Genomic DNA, 18,668 nt, shown 5'->3' with positions numbered 1-18,668 from the left:
TTGGTGATCTATTGTTTGGTTTTGTTTTTGGTAGTGGTTTTTTGTGTTGAATTGGTTTGTGATGTAATGGCTTGGTTTTTCTGTTAGAGCTGGCATAAGTTGGGTGATAGATTAGGCCTTGTTGTCAACTGGGAGGAGTGGTAGAGGGAGAAGGGAGCCAGACCACTCTTGGCAAACTGCTGACATGACTCAATTATACTGGATATAACTATAGTAACTGGTGTACTAATTAGTATTTGTGTAGTGGCTGTACTTGGGGAATTTAGCAATTACCATGTAATTGGGTCGTCTGTGTTTATGTTTTTTTTCTGGTGGTGGGGTTTTTGTTGGTTTTTTGTTTGTTTTGGGGTTTTGTGGGTTTTTTTGTTTTGTGGGGGTTTGTTTGTTTGTTTTGTTTTTCCTTTGGCTAGGACATCTTGGCTAGTCAATCCTGACCGATAATAATTGCTCCATGTGAGAGTTGCTGTATTTGCAAAGGAAGAGAACTGGCAGCTGGCTGAGGAAGAATGCAGACAAGTTAGTTAAGTATAATTTCACAAACCTGGGCTTGTCTGTGCTCAGCAGAGGTCTTAAATGCAGATAAGGACCATCTAGTGTTTCTTGAAATAGGTGGTGAGATCTGATAATCAAGGACTGGCATTGATGACTCAGGAAATTGCACTTGATGGTAAGAAAGAAAACTGAGGCAGACTCGGTGTATCTCCCATGCATTATCTTACAGGAAGGTGAAACAACTCACTGGTGGCATTAGAAATGCTGAGTTCAAAGATAAAGCCACCAACTCAAAAGAAGAAATTCATAGTGAAGTTTTTGTCTCAATCTATTTAAGGTCGCTGAAGAAAGAAATGTGTTAATAGTTTGCAAATGTGATGTTCGTTTTGAGTGTTATCAGTGATGAACACAATTGAATTGATGCGTATCTGCTAGTAAAAAGCAAAATATGAAATGTGTTAGTAGCACTGTGTGTACTGTTGATTTGACAGCAGCAGGAATACTGAAGTTTTCCTTCAACATCTGTGATATTTGAGACTGATGCAACTGTAATAATCTAATATTTTTTCTTGTGTTAATAATGCTTTCATACCCTGCAGGAGTGTAGGTGGCTTGTATAATGTTCTGATTATCTGTACTGCAGATTGGGTCATGGTGGATTGTATCTCTGGCAGTTTACTAAAGCTAAAGTTAACTTTACAACTTTGGTTGCTTTTTTGACTTATTTCTAAGCCTGTGCCATCCAGGACCTTGCCCTTCGTGCCCCGCCTTTGTGACAAAAACATGTGAATGTGGACAAACAAGGTGAGAATGCTTCTATTATACAAATAAAAGTTCATATAAGAATAGCTTATTAAAAGTTTGTATAATATTTTCTCTTTCTTATACTTTATTAAAAGTTTACAGAACAACCTTCATTCTGAGCTGTAACTTTTATTTGTGTGCCGAAATAATTAGGAGAATTTTATATTTTTAAAAATGCAATGACTTTTAATCTTTTAAGAAAAAATGAAAGTAAAAATAATACAAAAGAGTTGTCTCTGTTAAAACCAATTTATGGTACATGTAGCTGAACTGTCAAACAGTCTGTGAGTTGATTTGGTATTGAAATCCTATTCTAGCATTTATTCTATTTTGTAGAAGACACAGAGAAAGTAGAAAAACGTTCATACCTTTTCTATCTGAATGGAATGTAATGTTGAGTTACTCCATTCCAGAAATAATATTTTCAAAAATAATGTGTACGTTTCTGGGAAGCTGTAGCACTAGCAAGGGAGAAATCTGTAGTATATTCCAGACTTGAAGGCTATCTTTTCCTTGCATTTTTGAGGCATATAGTATCATTGCCAACAATAAGGCTGTTGTGGTTGTTTAACCTTGGCTGGAGGCCAGGTGCCCACCAAAGCCGCTCCATCGTGGGTCAAGATAAGGACAAGGAGAGATCACTTGCCAGTTACCATCATGGGCAAACCAGACTAAACTTAGAGCAAAATTCATCTAATTTGTTATCAAGCAAAACAGAGTAGAGCAATGAGAAATAAAATCAAATCTTAAAACGCCTCCCCCCACACACTCCATTCTTTCCAGGCTTAACTTCACTCCCGGTTTCAACCTCCTCCCCGCTCAGCGGCACAAGGGGATGGGGAATGGGGGTTGTGGTCAGTTCATCAGATGTTGTCTCTGCTGCTCCTTCCTCCTCAGGGGGAGGACTCCTCACATTCTTCCCCTGCTCCAGCATGGGGTCCCTCTCACAGGAGACAGTCCTCCACAAACTTCTCCAATGTGAGTCCTTCCCACAGGCTACAGTCCTTCACAAACTGCTCCAGTGTGGGTCTCTTCCATGGTGCAGACCTTCAGGAACAGACTGCTCCATCACGGGGCCCCACCAGGTCACAAGTCCTGCCAGCAAACCTGCTCTGGCATGGACTCCTCTCTCCACAGGTCCTCCCAGGCGCTTGCTCCAGCACAGGCTTCCTGTGGGGTCACAGCCTTCTTCAGGTGTCTCCACCTGTTCTGGGTGTGGGGTCCTCCATGGGCTGCAGGTGGAATCTCTACACCCCCTCATCCTTCCTCCATGGGCTGCAGGGGGACAGGTCTTCACCATGGGCTGCAGGGGAATCTCTGCTCTGGCACCTGGAGCACGTCCTCCTATTTCTTCACTGACCTTGGTGTCTGCAAAGTTGTTTCTCTCACATCTTCTCATTCCTCTTTCTGGCTACAAAATGCTGCTCCTAAGTGGGTTTTGTGGGGGGTTTTTTGGTTTTTTTTTTCTTCTTAAATACATTATCGCAGACGTGCTACCACCGTTGCTGATGGGCTCAGCTTTGGCCAGTGGCAGGTCCATCTTAGAGGCAATGCCAGCTGGCTCTATTGGACACAGGGGAAGCTTCCTGCGGAAGCCACCCCTGTAGCGCCCCCCCTACCAAAACCTTGCCATGTAAAATCAATACAACTGTACTGCCCATACTATCTGTGATCTCTGACATTCAGTTGTTCTGAGTCTTTAGAGTCTCTGTTCTGGTTGTGTAGAATTGATTCTGTGTAGTAAAATGTTTGCCTGTGCTCACTTCCAGAACTAAACCAAACAATTTCAGTGTTAGTGTTTTTGCTCTAGAAAAATGGTTTTCAGACTTGTACAATTATTTCTGAAAGTTTGAATGTGATATCAAGTGATCTTAATTTTTCAAAAGAAGGTGCAGTTATTTCTGTGGCAGTATTTGTAATTGAAAACACTTTGGTTTTAGCAGAAAAATGGATTGGTTGTAGGTTACTGAATTTTATTTTACGTAGTAAGATGACCTCTTTTTTTAATTCTAGCTAGTCCTTGCATTTAAAAGTTTAATAGATGCAACCAACTCTGATTTATTATTTTTTCCCAGGTGCCAGCTACTTTAACCAGATTGCTGATTTTTGTAATACTGCATTTAATACTTGATTCTAAATAGCATTTTTTCATGTGTACCGTATTAGCATCCAAGATGTATGGTATGGCACCTCTGACTTTAAGATGTTTTAAAGTTACTGATTCAAGTGTACATTTTACAACCATTGTATGAGGTCAGCCAGAATGGAAAAAGAGTTGAATTTATTGTTTTGTCCCATTTTTTAACAATTTAATTAAAAAACCCAACTCTCTTCATAGACTACTGACTCACTGTTAAGGTCCACATCCCTATCTTCATTGTGCTCAGTGGACTTAGGATTGTTTAAGTCGTCGGAAAGATGTTTGTAATAGAAATAGCTGCTCTTCTGGCATGATGCATAACCATACATTAGGTTCAAGTTGTAGTGTCACCTTTTTTCCATTTTGTTGAGAGAAAATTCTGTAGACTCACTACTTCAGGAGGGTGGGACAGGGCACGCAGAGGGGGAAATAGGGGGGGTTATTTCCTAAAAAGTTTCATTAATGAGTTATGCTCACTTTCAAAGGCTTTGGAATTTTACTGAAAAAATCCTTTCCTTTCTAATAAATGCTCTATACATATTAAGGTAGCTGACAGACTATGGTGTAATTTCTCTACAGTCATTCAGTTCGCTGTGGCCAATCAACAAAAATTCATTGTTCTAATGTGTGTGGAAATACTTTAAACTGTGGTAAGCACAGCTGTACTCAAGTGTGCCATGCAGGAAAATGTCCGCCTTGCCAATTAACAGTACAGCAAGGTAAGTATTGGAATGCCTTCTGTATATCCTCTCTATACTATGAAAAAAAGAGGGTGAAATAAAACCAGTACCGAGATACAAGTGCTTTATTTTTACTTAACAAAATCAAAATTTATTGCTAGAATATTTAAAAAATAGAAAATGTGTCAGTATCACTATATATTTAAATAAGAATATAAACATGATTAGAAGGAATCCTGCCAAGATGATTAGGCTGTTTGAGCATGTACCTTGTTAGGAGAGGTTGGTGGTACTGGACTCTTTTAGCTTGAGAAGGCTGTGTAGTGGCCTTTCAATAGCTAATAGGAGGTAATCAGGAAGATGGAGACAGGCTGTGCTTGGTGGAAGGATGAGAGACAATGAGCCAAAGTGGAAATGTTACAACTACCTATAAGGAAAAACTTTTTTCTTGAAAACTTGCAGGTTTTCAAGACCCAACTGAATAAAACACTGAGTAACGTGGTCTGATCTTGTTGCTGACTCTGCTTTAAGTAAGGGCTTGGACTAGCTGATCCCCTGTGGGCTCTTCTGACTTGAGTTGTCCTATGATCCTACTTAATCTTTTATTATAACTCTGAGACTTGATTAAACAGTACATGGAAGAAGAATAGAAAGAGGTATAGGAAAGCACACTTCAACAAGCTACTCACAGTTTCTATTAAAGTCTTCTAAACTTGGTCTTGAATGGAAATTAAGTTGTCCAAGTATGTGTGCCAGTATACAAATACATTTTTGTCGAACAGTTTATATAGAAAATTGCAAGTTAATTTTCTCAACGTTTAAGGTATTAAGTTGTTATGTATACTTCTTTTAAGAAGTAAGCTTTTTGTGCAGATAGTACTTCCCCTTTAGTTTTTATCTCCTTATAACAAATAAAACAGAAATTCCAGCTTCTGTAGGATGGAGAAGCCTCTATTGCTGAAATAAATCAGAAAAAGAGCAACTTCGTTATCCTTCTAAAAACTCACTGCAACAATTTTTTGTGTTTTACCTTTTTATATTTGCTGTACTGCTGGAGATGTTTTGTCGCTGTTATTCTCTTGTGGTGTTTTCTGTGAAATACTGCTTTCTTTCAGTGTGTTACTGTGGAAGCAACTTTAAAGAAGCATTGTGTGGGACAAAGGAAGAATTCTCTGATGGATTTGGGAGTTTCTCCTGTCAGAATATATGTGGCAAGTAAGGTTACTATACTGTAGGCTTTTTAAAAGAATGTCATTTTATTCACACTCAGTGATCATGATACTCTTAGATAATCCCCCCCTTTTTTTTTCCTTTGGTTTTGTTTTTTACCAGAAAATTAAATTGTGGGAGGCACAACTGTACACAAGTCTGCCATCCTCAGCCTTGCCAGCTCTGTCCACGACTTCCACAAGTAGTGTATCGCTGTCCTTGTGGTCAGACTCCTCTCAGCAAGTTACTGGAACTGGGATGTGTTGAACGTAAAATATGCACAGACCCTATCCCATCGTGTGGAAAAACATGTGGCAAACCTCTTTCTTGTGGTAGCTATGGTAATTGGAACTTTCTACATTGGACTATTCAAATTATCTCATTGTTTAAAAAAAAAAAAAAAGTCCTTTAACCATTTCAAGAAATAAGTATTTGATTAGTGATTTTGAGTTTTAACCGAACTGAGTATAAAAGTCACTGCAGAGCCTGCAGTCTGGCTGTTTGATCATAATGATACCTTAAAATTGGGAAATATATTTGTCTAGAAAGCACTAACACTAGCTAGCCTTTTAAATTTTGTTTACATTCACCTTTCCTATATTGATAGAGGAATAGAGCTATAGGAATTTCCAGAGAGTAGTTCGTACTGATGTATTTTAAAAGCCCACCTAGATCTTTGACTTTTGTGTGGAGACCAGTAGACATAAATGACTTTGTTCAGATGCCTCTAGTAAATACTCATTTCCTGCTGCTGTAAGAGGATCATGAAGTAAAGAATAGTGTTGGGAAGTTGGAGAAAGTTATGTATAGAGGCAATTTGACACCTCAATGAGTGCATCAGCTAGTCCAAATACACGCTCAAGTGTATTTAACTGTGAGATTTGGTGAAGCTCCAATTTGACAGGCTACGTATTTAATTGTGAATTTTTTTTAGACATTAGGAGAGAGACCAATGTTGTCAAGATGAGGGCTTCTTATTAATGACTGATCCATTCTGTCAGTTCAAGGATAACAAATAGAAAGGGAATGAGCAATTTAGTTTTGAGTTGAATTTCAGTTAACCTAGTAAGTGAAATGTGAAAGTATGCATATTAAGTAATTCTTTTGGGCTGAAAAGGAAGAAAAAAATTACTTAAAATTACTGGAACTTGTGTAAGATAGTATCACACAACTTTTTTTTTTTTTGCATACATTAATGTAAAAAAAATTTTATATGTGTGCATTTTCAGTGTTAATTGTAGACCTGAAACTCTGGTCTGTAGTTTCAGAATTAAAAAGTTGAAAATAATGGCAAAATTTTATGCACATTTAACTCAAAATAATTAATTTATTTGGAAACCCAGCTGCATATAAGCTTAGTATCTTTGACTAGTGATGCTTCTAATGAATATGAAGCTCCAGGTAATGGATTTAATTTTTTTATTAATTGTTGATCTTGGTATATTCATTTTGCTAGAGTTTATTCATACGTGTGAAAGCCTTTGCCATGAAGGAGACTGTAGACCATGTTCTCACACGTCAAATATTTATTGTAGGTGTGGCTTCAAAAAAAAGGTGAGTGTATAAAGCTTGACCATGGAAACAGGTAATCTTTGTTTTTTTTAAACCTGTGGAGAAAAAGGAGCTGAAGTAGTTAAGGAAAAGAAAGCTAAGTATTAGAGGTGCTGTGCTCCTTAGTTGCAAGAACTTCCATTGTATACTAATTGATAGATGCTAACTAGATTATACTGTGAAGTGCTAACATAGGCTACTTACTGTGAAGGCAATTTTTTTGAAGTATTTTTGCAGAGTTTACACACAATTCTGTTTAAGTTGGCTGCAAAGTCCTATATTATCCTGCAACATTTATATAGCATGAAGAATGGTAGTTTTACCAAGAGTAATGTAGATTGAGAGAAGAAAGGTAGCCTAACATAAAAAGCTAACTAAAACTTTATAGTAGTAGCTTGTAGATTTGTTATAGGAATTTTTTGAGAGAATACGAAGATTTTACTGGTCACCATTCTTCTTACATTTACATAGTGACCCAGGAGATTCTTAGCAATTGTTATATTATAATGAGTATATTTTTAAACTATGTTACTTTCTGTCATCATAGCTTTGAAACCTTTGGCTACTATCACAGGAGCCTTGATGACTTTTCTGACCTGTTATATAAGTAGAGATGGCTTCTGAATATGTAAATCTCTAAGTGCGTATAAATGATGGAGACTTTGCTTGAGGTTGGAACAGTATTCTCCTGCAAGTTTGCTAACGGTAGTTATGGGGTAGAAGGCTTCAGATTCTTTCATTTTGAGGCCTGAAATGAAGTAGTGAGGTTTGGGTTTTAGTTTATGCAGCTTCTCAGACACCAGAAGGCTGCTTCTTGAAAAAGTATGAGTGAACTGCAATGATAATTTAGGTATTTTCATCAGTCATGACAAATGCAATTCTCAGAAATGACAACTCAGAATGTAAAGTTGTGATTACTGAAGGTGTAAATGTAGTCAATCAACAATGTTCTTTTCATCCATTGCCTTTTATTTTCATGTTGAGGTCTTTAGGTAAAATTTCTTTGATCATGAGACTTCACTCTCTTTCTGTGTTGGTTTTTTTTTGAGGGGAGGGGGGTTGTGGGTTGTTTGTTTTGTGGTTTTTTTAATCAAGTCAGACTTGCATTTTTGGGACAGTTGGTCAAAGCACAAATTTATGCACTCTGTCAATATTTTCTGGGAGAGCTCTTGGCTTCCTCCATGCAAGTTTCTGGTTTCTTAGGACAAACCTATTTCTGTCACTTCAAAGCGTTATCTACTGAATTGAGTGGGGAATACAAAACTACAAGTTTTTTAATTGGTATTGAATCTCTAAGGGAAAAGTATTGTGTTAAAGATTTAGGTATTTTTTCCAGCTTTTGTTTCACTTTTGTATAGAGAAGTGTTACACACATGAAAACTGAGCGTGTGTTGTCTTTCTGTATCATGTGACTAGGTGTTTTCTAGATAAGTAAGTTTCATCTGTTTTAACCTAATGGCTCCCTGTTTGTTTCCTAGGAAGTCCCATGTGCTCTCCTCAGAAATAAAGGTACAATGTTATGTTACTTATATAATGTGAAATTGTTTTAAAATCGATACATAGCTTATATTGGGTTTGATTGTTGAAGTTGGCAAACATCTGATCAGTACTGCTTCTTTTATCCATACTTCTGTGCTAAGTTGGTCATTTCTAGAGATGCTGCTACTTTTGGGAAGAGGTTTGAAATAAACCTCTTTCATTTATATCCATCTTTTACATAAGGAAAGGCTTCTTCAGCATTTGATCTTGAAGATTCCAGACAAGCTGTCTAGTTCAATTTGAACAGTTTCTTATGCCACCTGCCATACTCAATAGGCTGCCCCACTGGCAACCTACGTATCTTTGGGTCAACTTGCACAGCTCAGATGCAAAGTAATGCTTTTTCTCTGCTGTTGTCCAAGTTCTTGGGGAAATAAAAGCTTTGATTCTGCTTCACAGTTGTGTGCTGCTGGTCTTTGCATCTGAGGTTGTCAGGGCATTCCCATTTGACACTTTCTGGTATTCTCTATGTAGCATCTCAAAGTTAACCTCAGTAAAATGTTTATTTGATGGACCCCTGTTATACTGAGGTACTTATTTACAAGATACATGAAGGTAGTAATATGCATATTTCCTAATTTGAGCTTTTGTCTATGAAGACTCTGCTCTTCATAATCCAGGAGTGATTGCTTTTGTTACCTGTGGATGGTGATAAGGATGGTTTTTGTTAGCACTAATTTCTTGAGCATGTAAGCAGTAGTTGTGTTTAGCTTTTACTGCCTTACCAATTTGAGCACTCTTAAACTGGTTGGTTGTGGTACTCCAGTGTATCAGGATGTCCTGTTTTCTGTCTTCTATTGTGCAGAGTTTGTGGTGTAAAGACTAATGTGAAATAAACTAGTTTCACGTGCTCTGCTCTCCAAAATCGTTGTGAATGAGGGTTTGTTTAAAGGAAGCCAAGTGTTCACATGCGGAATTAATGTGGAAGAGCAAGTAATTTAAAAGTTTGCTTGCTGACTTATTCTGTATTACTCTCTTCTAGACCTGCAACAAATTTAGCTTAGTATTGTGATCACAGCTTTTGTTCTCAGCATAAGCAAAGACATAAAAGTTATGGCTTTGGGGGTTTTGTTTTGTTTTTAATAGCTGCTATTACATTCATGTGTGACAAGCGATGCAACAAGAAAAGATCATGTGGACGACACAAGTGTAATGAAATTTGCTGTGTGGTAAGTTTGTGTGGTTTTATGAAATTGTTCGTTGTGATATGTGTTTGGTTTTGGTTGTGATGTTAAAAGACTTTTTTGCTTTTGTATCTTTCCATATTTGTATATCTTCAGTCTCTAAATGCAGTATTGGTCATGCTTAAAAAGTTTGCATGCATGCAGTTATTTTGTAGCATTTGTTTTAAGGGTATCATTATAAATGTAAAACCACATTCCAGCCTAAATGCAATTAAATCAGTGTAAATGTGCTTTTTGTCAATGTAATGATTCCAGGGACAATGGGGAGGGGAAGGATATTACTTAATAGAAGAAGCATAAGCTATGAGGTAGCTCTGACTGCAACAGAGGTCTTAACAGAATCTGCTTTAAAAGCTGTATATCCAAACGGTGATGGAAAAACTGTATAGATATGGCCTAAGCTATTTTTTACATTTTACAGTTTTGTCAATTAGTAGAGTATGACCTCACAGAGAAAAATAAACCATTGGGGTTTATAGTTTAATTCTGCCTTTTTTTTCCTTTTTTTTTTTTTTCCTTCCCTTAGGACACAGAACATAAGTGTTCTTTGGTTTGTGGTCGTAAACTCAACTGTGGGCTTCACAGATGTGAAGAACCTTGTCATCGGGGCAGCTGTCAAACATGCTGGCAAACAAGTGAGTTACATGCAAGAGTACATTATTTCTTATATATAGAAATTTATTCACTTAACTGGTCAGAGTTGGACTGAGAATGTGATCCAAATTGACCTGAACCTGAAGAATGTGCTGTTGATTTCTATTGTATGTTTCTTCATGAAAGAGAAAGTTATTTCATTTTAGATTAGTTTACTAAGTGTTAGATTTTAATAGTTAAAATTGAATTGCAGTGAAATATATTCAGTTATGTATGTTGATCCAGCAATCACTTAAAAAAATTAGAGGAATCCGGCAAGGAAAAAAAAAGCCGTTTAGAAAGATAATTTCTAAGCTAAGGGAACTCTGGTTTAACAAGGTAATAACTGTTAAAGATATTGAAGTATGCAGCAGAATTTGTTTAGCTGCTTAGAATTCAGACTTTCCCAACTTGGTACACTAGTGATTTTTCTCTGGACAGGACCATCTGAAGAAATAAGAGATGCCAGTCATGTTCTGGATGGTGAAAATTAGTACTGAATTGCTAGAATTAGATTGACAGACAGCAGGTGCTAAATTTTCTTAGGATTGCTGAACTATTTAAAGATTTAAGCTAGTCAGTAGCTTTAGACAGGTATGTACTCTATTAAAAGCTGTGCCAGTTGAATATACTAATATTCTTCAACTGCTTTTTACCGCTTGATTATTTTGCACCATTATAATAGGTAGATAATACTATATTTTCTGATCTTGGCCTGAAGCACACAGAGAAGTATGCTTCTATGTTTCCTTCTGCTAGTTGATCTGGAACATCTTCAAATGTGATAGCCATTTATTTTTTTTTCCTTAATCTCATATTTTAATATGTTTCCCCTTTCTTTGTGTAGATGTAGCTTATCACAGAAATTCTAAGTTACTTATTAAATGCATTTTTTGAAAGTTGGGCAGAAAAAGCCCTTAAGGGATTCTTCAGCTTGTATCCATCCTTCCACTCTACGTCTGCTTAAGAAGTTTGAAAGTTTTCTTTAAATCCATCATTGTTAAGTCTTAGAGCTGCGAATTCTAGGCTTATTTTTGCATCTGCTGTAATCGACAATAAAACTGTGAGGGGAGGGTGTTTCTAGAATGGAATATAAATACTCACCTGTAGTTCCCCTTCGGCTTTTATCAAGCATCGTCTTTTGTCTAGTAGTTCTGCAGTCACTGCTGGAGAAAAGTGAGTCTCCTCTCTCAGAAACTGGGTACTGCTTTGGAACTGCACACTGGAATGTGGGAAAGAGGACAGTGAGATGTTGAAAGTGTGAACCAGACCTCATGACATTGGTGAGGAGAGAGACAGGTGGTGTACATTGTAAAGATACTGTTTACAGCTGGAAGTGTCTTAGCTGCAGTAGTGCACGTGTCTCTCCTATATCATATGCACACGGACATAGTCAAAGAACTCCATTTTTATGGAGACCAAATTTTCATAGAAACATCCTGGAAAAGAGAAGGTACTAGAGCCTCTAAAGCTCACTGTGGTTGAAATATCATTGTAGTCTGTATTAATACTCTATGAATACGATGTGCATGCTTACTGTACCTCTCTTTTAGAAAACTAAATGTTTGTGTCCAAACATGTCTCTTAACAAAGCAAAATAGTAATCTGAATGTCTCAGAGGTCCTTTTAGTAACTTCTGGTCTAGTTGAGTCAGAATGCAAAGATTTTTCTCAGCGGTTGTTTTTCTTCACTGGATTTCATGGGCTTGATCTTCAGGATCATTAAACTTCTCCACATCGCTGCAATATTTTTGAAGATTGTATTTCACTCTCAGACCTAAGATTCAGATGCCTCTCTTAGGCTGGAGAGACCTAAGGATTGCCTCCCCTGTAAATTGTTCCCACTGTTGGATGTGATGCAATTGAGAGATCAAGCTTCACTGCTGAAATTTTGCAGTGAGGCCCTTTTCTGAGCACAGGAAAAACAGCTACCTATTCAAGGAACCAGATACTTATGATCGTTTGGCTTATACCTTTGTGTACCTGAAATCTCTGTCCAGAGGTAAATCAGCTAAGCAGTATCTCCAAAGATTTCTTAACTGCTTTCCTTGGATGCTGCTAGTTAAGATTTCAGAGGCATATATATTGTGTGATTCTGACCCTGTAGCTGATGGGGAGTACTTCTCAGCACTTAAAAGTCCATCCTTGGCTCTGATCCACCTGTCTAGCCACCACTGCAGTTGGGCTACATCAGCCATGGTATCATGCACCATGGCACGGTCAGCTGCAAGCCATTTGCCACTCAGATTGGATTTCTTGCCCCTGCCTCCATCTTGACTACTGGTTTTGCTGGGAGTGGTGAGGGTTGGCATCAAGATGCAATACTAGAGTGCATGTGTACCTCTGAGGTTCTGTGTGCTTCCCAGGTACTTTACCTTTCCAGTGTCACTTCCTTATTCCTGAGAGGTGAGGTCCCATTCTGTCCCAGGATCTCTTTATGCACACCCAGTCTACTTCAAGACAGAAATACATCTCTTGGGGAAAATAAATGATGTTAGCATTAGACAGTGCTTTTTTTTTTTAAGTTGTCAGATGTCTGATGCTTTGGATCAGACTTCTCTGCATTCCCTCCCCATTATCCTGATTAGTTGCTAATTGATTAGTCCTGATTAGTGCTAATTGAGGAACCTTCATTATAGTTAAGATTCTTCACCTATCACTTCTGATCAATAGCAAGCAGCCAGTGTAGCTGTCTTACACTGAGGTCTCTGGTCTTTCATCTTCCTGGACCAAGGAAGGTTTGTGGCTTTGAAGCCTGGAGGGTTATAGGTTGTTTCAAGACCTGTAGTGAGGGACAACAAAAGCCCTACTCTTTTCCATGCTTGCTTTTCATGGAAAATCCATGTACATTCTGAAACTTCTCAGTTTTTTCTACTTCTTCCTGCTTCTTCCTTCTAACCCTACGTTTTGTTCTCCCCAGCATTCTTCTTTGCTGGAATTTATTGTAATTGAGTCTCCTTAGACAAAAAATATGGTCCTTTCTAATAACTGCTGCACTCTAAGATACGTGGGCAAGTGACTAGGACCTGGCCTGAGATTTAACTGACTAAACAGATTATAAAAAACAACAGAAATTTCTGAACATACAAAAAACACAGTGAAAAGCTGACAAAAGTTTCAGATAGTGCCATGAGGAATGGATGGATTTCACAGATGTTAAGGGTGAGAGATGACTGAGCTTCACAGATAATTGGAGGAGGGAGGTATTGGGAACCTTTTTGGGAGTGGAATAGTGTAAAGCCAACAGAACTTCAATAGTTGTGTGATGCTGGGATGACCTATCTAATGATACCAGAAGTAGCAGATTTGGGTACAGGTGTAGCTAAGCTGGGACCAATGGGGAGAAATTTATTTTGGTAGGATGTTTGGGAGGAATCAAGGTGGATGTGTGGAGAAATGGAGAGAATGGGAGATAAAAGGCACCATTTGCACAAATGAAGCTACTGGTCAGTACACTTCTCTGACAGAGCCCTGTGCACCTGATGACAGCTGTCCTAGTTAAGAATAAGATTTAATATCTTCCAGTGTAATCTCATTCCCTGTTCTGTGTGTAAGAGGTCTGAGTGCCAGCAACTGGAGTCTTGGCTGCAGATCATGGGAGCACATGGTCTCTGTGCTAGCAACTGGAGAGACCAGACAGACTTATACTGTATGCCAGCAGCTGGAGAATGGGATTACAAGTTATAGGGGCCCCTTGGTCTGGATGTCAGCACCTGGAGAGACCAGGGGATGTGTGTGATTCCCTTGTTAATTTCAGTCCTGTGTGTGCCTGTGTATGTCTGGGTAATTTGCTAATGAACTTGCTTCAAAGCTGTACTGACTGACTAGTAGGAGGAGATATGCCTCTGGAAATATGCAAGGTTTCAGTCAGTGACTGGGTAAGGGGTCTCTCCAGGTATGGATATTAGAGCCTGTGCTAATATTTGAGATCCATGAATGTGGTATGCATGTGAATCTAGAGAGAGTGTGTTTGTGTCTCTTCACTAGTGAACTTCAGTCCTGATGAGCTGGGGAGGAGGAAGAGGATTTGGCCACTGGTATCCCTGTTTACATGAATCTTGTTCTTCTTCAGTTGGCTCTGTGTTAGTCTGTGTGTCTGGTCATGTTACTGTCACGTGTGTATCGTGTGTCTTGTCTCTGTGGAGTATGTGTTCAGTCTTGCTACTGGCTGGATCTGCATATTGGTCCAGCAGCCATCATATCCATGGAAGTGGGACAGTAGGAACCTTTGGGATTTTAGAGTTCAACAGATTTTGCTTTGGTAGACTAGGAATCCTGTGATTCCTAGAGTCAGAGAACGTGCTGAATTCAGCAGCTCCCTTGACACACTCATCTTCTCTTCAGGTTGGCATTGTTGTTTTGTATTTTTATTGCTTGTTGTGGTTTAACCCCAGCCGGGAACTAAGCACCAAGCAGCTGCTCGCTCACTCCACCCTGACAGGATGGGGAGAGAAACAGAAAAGTGAAAGTGAGAAAACTCGTGGATTGAGATAAAGACAGTTTAATAGGTAAAGCAAAAGTTACATGTGCAAGCAAAGCAAGACAAGGAATTCATTCACCACTTCCCATCAGCAGGCAGGTGTTCAGCCATCTCCAAGAAGGCAGGGCTCCATCATGCGTAACAGTTACTTGGGAAGACAAATGCCATCGCTCAGAATGTGTCCTCCCCATCCCTTTCACTCCTCTTCTGCCAGCCCCTTATATGCTGACCGTGACATCATATGGTATGGAATATCCCTTTGGTCAGTTGGGGTCAGCAGTCTTAGCTGTGTCCCCTCCCAACTTTTTGTGCACCCCCCAGCCTACTCGCTGGCGGGGAGATGTGAGAAGCAGAAAAGGCCTTGACTGTGTAAGCACTGCTCAAAAATAATGAAAACATCTCTAATTATTGACACTATTTTTAGCACAAATCCAAAACATAGCCTCATACTAGCTACTGTGAAGAGAATGAACTTTATCCCAGCCAAAACCAGCACATTGTCCCATCATTCTTTTGTTCTCCCTGATCCACTATCTCTTTGTTTATTGACCAATCATACTCTTTTTGTTCTCAGCACTCCTTCTATATGACTTCTGATGTTAATAGTTTCTCTTAGAGTCCTGTTTTTCGAAGAATTTAGCTGTTTGAACTGTAGTTTGCATTCCAATCAGTCTCTCTCACAGTTTCTTTATAATCTGAAAAACAGCAGTGAACTGTATTAATTTTTGTGCAGTTTAGAGTTTTAGTTGGGATGGTGTATGTAAGTATTTATATCCATTTGTTTATATTATCACTGAGATTTGGAAACTTGTGATAAGAGTTTAAAATCTGTTTCCCAAAAGTGGAAGGGAGGGAGTAAGGAGGAAAAAAAAAAAAAGGAAAATATATACTGCCTGAGACAGAGAACTTCCAAAACATACAAAGTTGGCTTTGAATTATTTGGACAGGTTCATAAGCGGATCACGAGCATCCGTGTAAATCTGTCATAAAGGAGAATGTCTTATAGATGAAGAGTGTAAACAGCCATGTATTATTCCAAGGCTATATTGTAATCATCCCTGTATGGCTCCATGTCATCTTTCCTCACCCTACCTGACAACATCCTGCTGTGCAAAGGTTAGATACCCTAAATGACATAAAGAAGTATACAGAAGAAATTATAGGAAGAAGTCTACAGACTGGCAGCCTTTTGGTAATTTTCTCTGGAATCTTCCCAGTACCATGTGCAGGGTTTGGCAAAAGGGCGAAATCTAATCAACGGTCTGAAAAAGTTATGGCAGGAGGAAGTTTGGAGCACAAGGTTTGGATGATGTGCTTTCTGGAAGGGAATTCAGAGATATCTCCCCATTTTTAAATCAAGGGTAGAACAGCAACAGCTTTCAACTTGACATAAGCGTTTCTGTTGCTCCAGTTCAAAATGTTGCTGTCAAAGAACCACTCTCTAAAAGCAAGCAGAATTCCTAATGAAGTGATCATAGTCCAGTTTTCTTGTAGGAGCCACAAAAAACATACATTCACTACAGTGGTGCTTAATAGCAAAAAACCAAAGCTGAAGTAAAATGTTTACGTGTTATTTAAAGATTTCTCAGAGTAGAGAAGTGCAAATACATGTGGCCATTAGGATATATTTGACTTGTTTTTTCAGGTTTTGATGAGTTAACTTGTTATTGTGGTGAATCTGTGATTTACCCTCCTGTCCCCTGTGGCACTCAGCCACCAGAGTGTAAAAAAACATGCACCAGGCCACATGATTGTGATCATCCAGGTAAGTCAGGCCATTCAGTTTCACTTGGGTTTTTTGTTTTGTTTGTTGGGTTTTTTAATCAAAATGTAGAAAAGTGTATATAGGTCTGTTTGAAAATTTACTTTTTTATGAGATGCTTTTTCAGGAGTTGTGAATATTCCCAAAAGACTAAACTTAAAAGCCAACCAACTAAAAACTTGCCATGAATACTAGTAGTGGTACTTCTGACTGGTAAAAGCATTGGATTTTTTTTCTGATAATTATTAATAGTCACAACACTTTAAATGCTATATTCCAAAGATTAACTGCTGTGTTGAAAGAGGAGGATAATCTAGTGAATCTAGTTTTTACGTTCCTTGGAATTAAATTGACTGATTGCAAAAAGTACAGCACAGGTCAAATAGATACACTTTCTGACAAATTCTATCTGATAGTATAATCCTGCTCAGAAATGACAAAATTCTCTCCTGTTTAACTTAGAAAATATGGAAGAATATTCACCTAAAAACTTGCCATTGTAATTTTTAAAGAACAGATTATCCTTCATAAGGCATCATGTAGTTCTGAAATGCAAACTCATGTTTAATAGTTTTTAGTATCTCCTTTAATGCATTTGACTGAAGTATGCTAATAAAACTGTGCTGGCTTTTATATTTCTGTGACTGCAGTGTACCATTCATGCCATAGTGAGGAGAAATGTCCACCCTGTACTTACCTCACTCAGAAATGGTGTATGGGCAAGCATGAAGTAAGTCTGGATACTTAATGTTTTCGAATACTTAATGTTCTGGGACTGTAGACTTAGATTTTTGTGGCCTCTGGAATGGAATATGTTACTGGAGTTTGAGTTTTTAATGTGATTGAATTAGAAAAGTATATCTTTTATGCCATATGCATTCAGACCAATGGCTATATTGGACTATGATATAAAGAAAAACTCAGTCTTTGTCCTAAGATATTTTAGTATCACAATTCTTGCATGGACAGTGCCAAATGAAGGTGTGAACAATAAAAGTACTTTGAGATTTGCATTTATGATTATTCATTTTTAGTTGTCATCTTTTTCCTCCCCTCTTTCAGCTGCGAAGTAATATTCCTTGTCATCTCACTGACATTTCCTGTGGACTTCGGTGCAACCAAATGTTAAAATGTGGAATGCACAAATGTAAAAGAATCTGTCATAAAGGAGAATGCCTTATAGATGAAGAGTGTAAACAGCCATGTATTATTTCAAGGCTATATTGTAATCATCCCTGTATGGCTCCATGTCATCCTTCCTCACCCTGCCCGACAACATCCTGCTGTGCAAAGGTTAGATACCCAAAAAAAATTCACTGCAAATTCACAGACAAATTGTATGGTTTAATTATCAGCCAATAACAGTTGTGAGAAAAAATGACATGCTTGTATGTTGATAGCATGACATTTTTTTCTTAAACTTATACTGATTTTTTTAAAAAAAAGTTTATCACTTTTAATTATTCCACTAAAATGAGACTTTTTAAAGGAATAAATTTACTGTCCTCACACCCCACCATGGCCATAAAAAGACAAAAGTTTAATAAAAGCTGCTCTCTTGTGTGATGTAACAGGTTGATCTTCAATGTGAATGTGGAAGAAGAAAGGAGAGTATGATTTGCTCAGAAGCATCTAATACATATCAAAGGTTTGGAATGTAGTAATTCTTCTAATTCCCTACTGAACTTGTTTGCAGTTTGATAAAATTTCATGCTTGACTAAATATATTCACAAGCTTTTTCACACTTTTTTTTGTACTTTCATGTATGGTTTCTTTTTTTGTATTCCTCTGAGCTGTCATACCAGCTATGGTGTACTAGAACACATTCCTCTTTTCACTGCTGTTAGTCTAACTGTGGTGATGTGTCAAAGCTTGAATCTCTCATCTGTGGAACTCACACAGAGCAACTAGATACAGACTCATTGAGCAGGTGCAGTTTCAGGCTCTTTAATGTAGGTGATTATGTATAGCAGTCTATGTGTGAGTTGCTGTCTAAGTTTTCCTTAATATGTGATGGAACATAGTTAATACAGATGATGAAGCTAAAGAATAATTTAAAGTCATTCTTAAATAGCTAAATTTAGGCAGGAGCATTGGCATCTAAGTCTTGGTTCTTAATATGCAAACTAAGTCCTACCCAGCTCCATTTATTGCAATAGATTTGTCTCCAGATCCTATTTCTAAACTTATTTCT

At 38.0% G+C, this 18,668-nt stretch overlaps 1 protein-coding gene across 4 annotated transcripts in view; it reads left to right on the top strand.

The window, feature by feature from the left end:
- The window catches only part of NFX1 (nuclear transcription factor, X-box binding 1), a 72,712-nt gene that overhangs the window by 27,086 nt on the left and 26,958 nt on the right, over window positions 1–18,668 (top strand). For all 4 annotated transcript variants that reach the window (XR_012833989.1, XM_075745275.1, XM_075745274.1 and 1 more), the window contains exons 6-17: window positions 1,225–1,296; window positions 4,016–4,155; window positions 5,232–5,331; window positions 5,449–5,666; window positions 6,782–6,879; window positions 8,355–8,385; window positions 9,502–9,584; window positions 10,126–10,234; window positions 16,357–16,476; window positions 17,124–17,203; window positions 17,536–17,766; window positions 18,048–18,121. Coding sequence is in view for 3 of the 4 variants with exons in the window: in XM_075745275.1 (XP_075601390.1) it covers window positions 1,225–1,296; window positions 4,016–4,155; window positions 5,232–5,331; window positions 5,449–5,666; window positions 6,782–6,879; window positions 8,355–8,385; window positions 9,502–9,584; window positions 10,126–10,234; window positions 16,357–16,476; window positions 17,124–17,203; window positions 17,536–17,766; window positions 18,048–18,121 (1,356 nt within the window). In the remaining variant the exon portion in view is untranslated. The remainder of the gene's footprint in view (window positions 1–1,224; window positions 1,297–4,015; window positions 4,156–5,231; window positions 5,332–5,448; window positions 5,667–6,781; window positions 6,880–8,354; window positions 8,386–9,501; window positions 9,585–10,125; window positions 10,235–16,356; window positions 16,477–17,123; window positions 17,204–17,535; window positions 17,767–18,047; window positions 18,122–18,668) is intronic.

This window comes from Balearica regulorum, chromosome 2 (genome assembly GCF_011004875.1).
Source record: "Balearica regulorum gibbericeps isolate bBalReg1 chromosome 2, bBalReg1.pri, whole genome shotgun sequence".
NCBI classification, from domain to species: Eukaryota; Metazoa; Chordata; class Aves; order Gruiformes; family Gruidae; genus Balearica; species Balearica regulorum.
The sequence above is the reverse complement of the archived record's forward strand: the minus strand, read 5'-3'. Positions and strand labels throughout refer to the sequence as shown.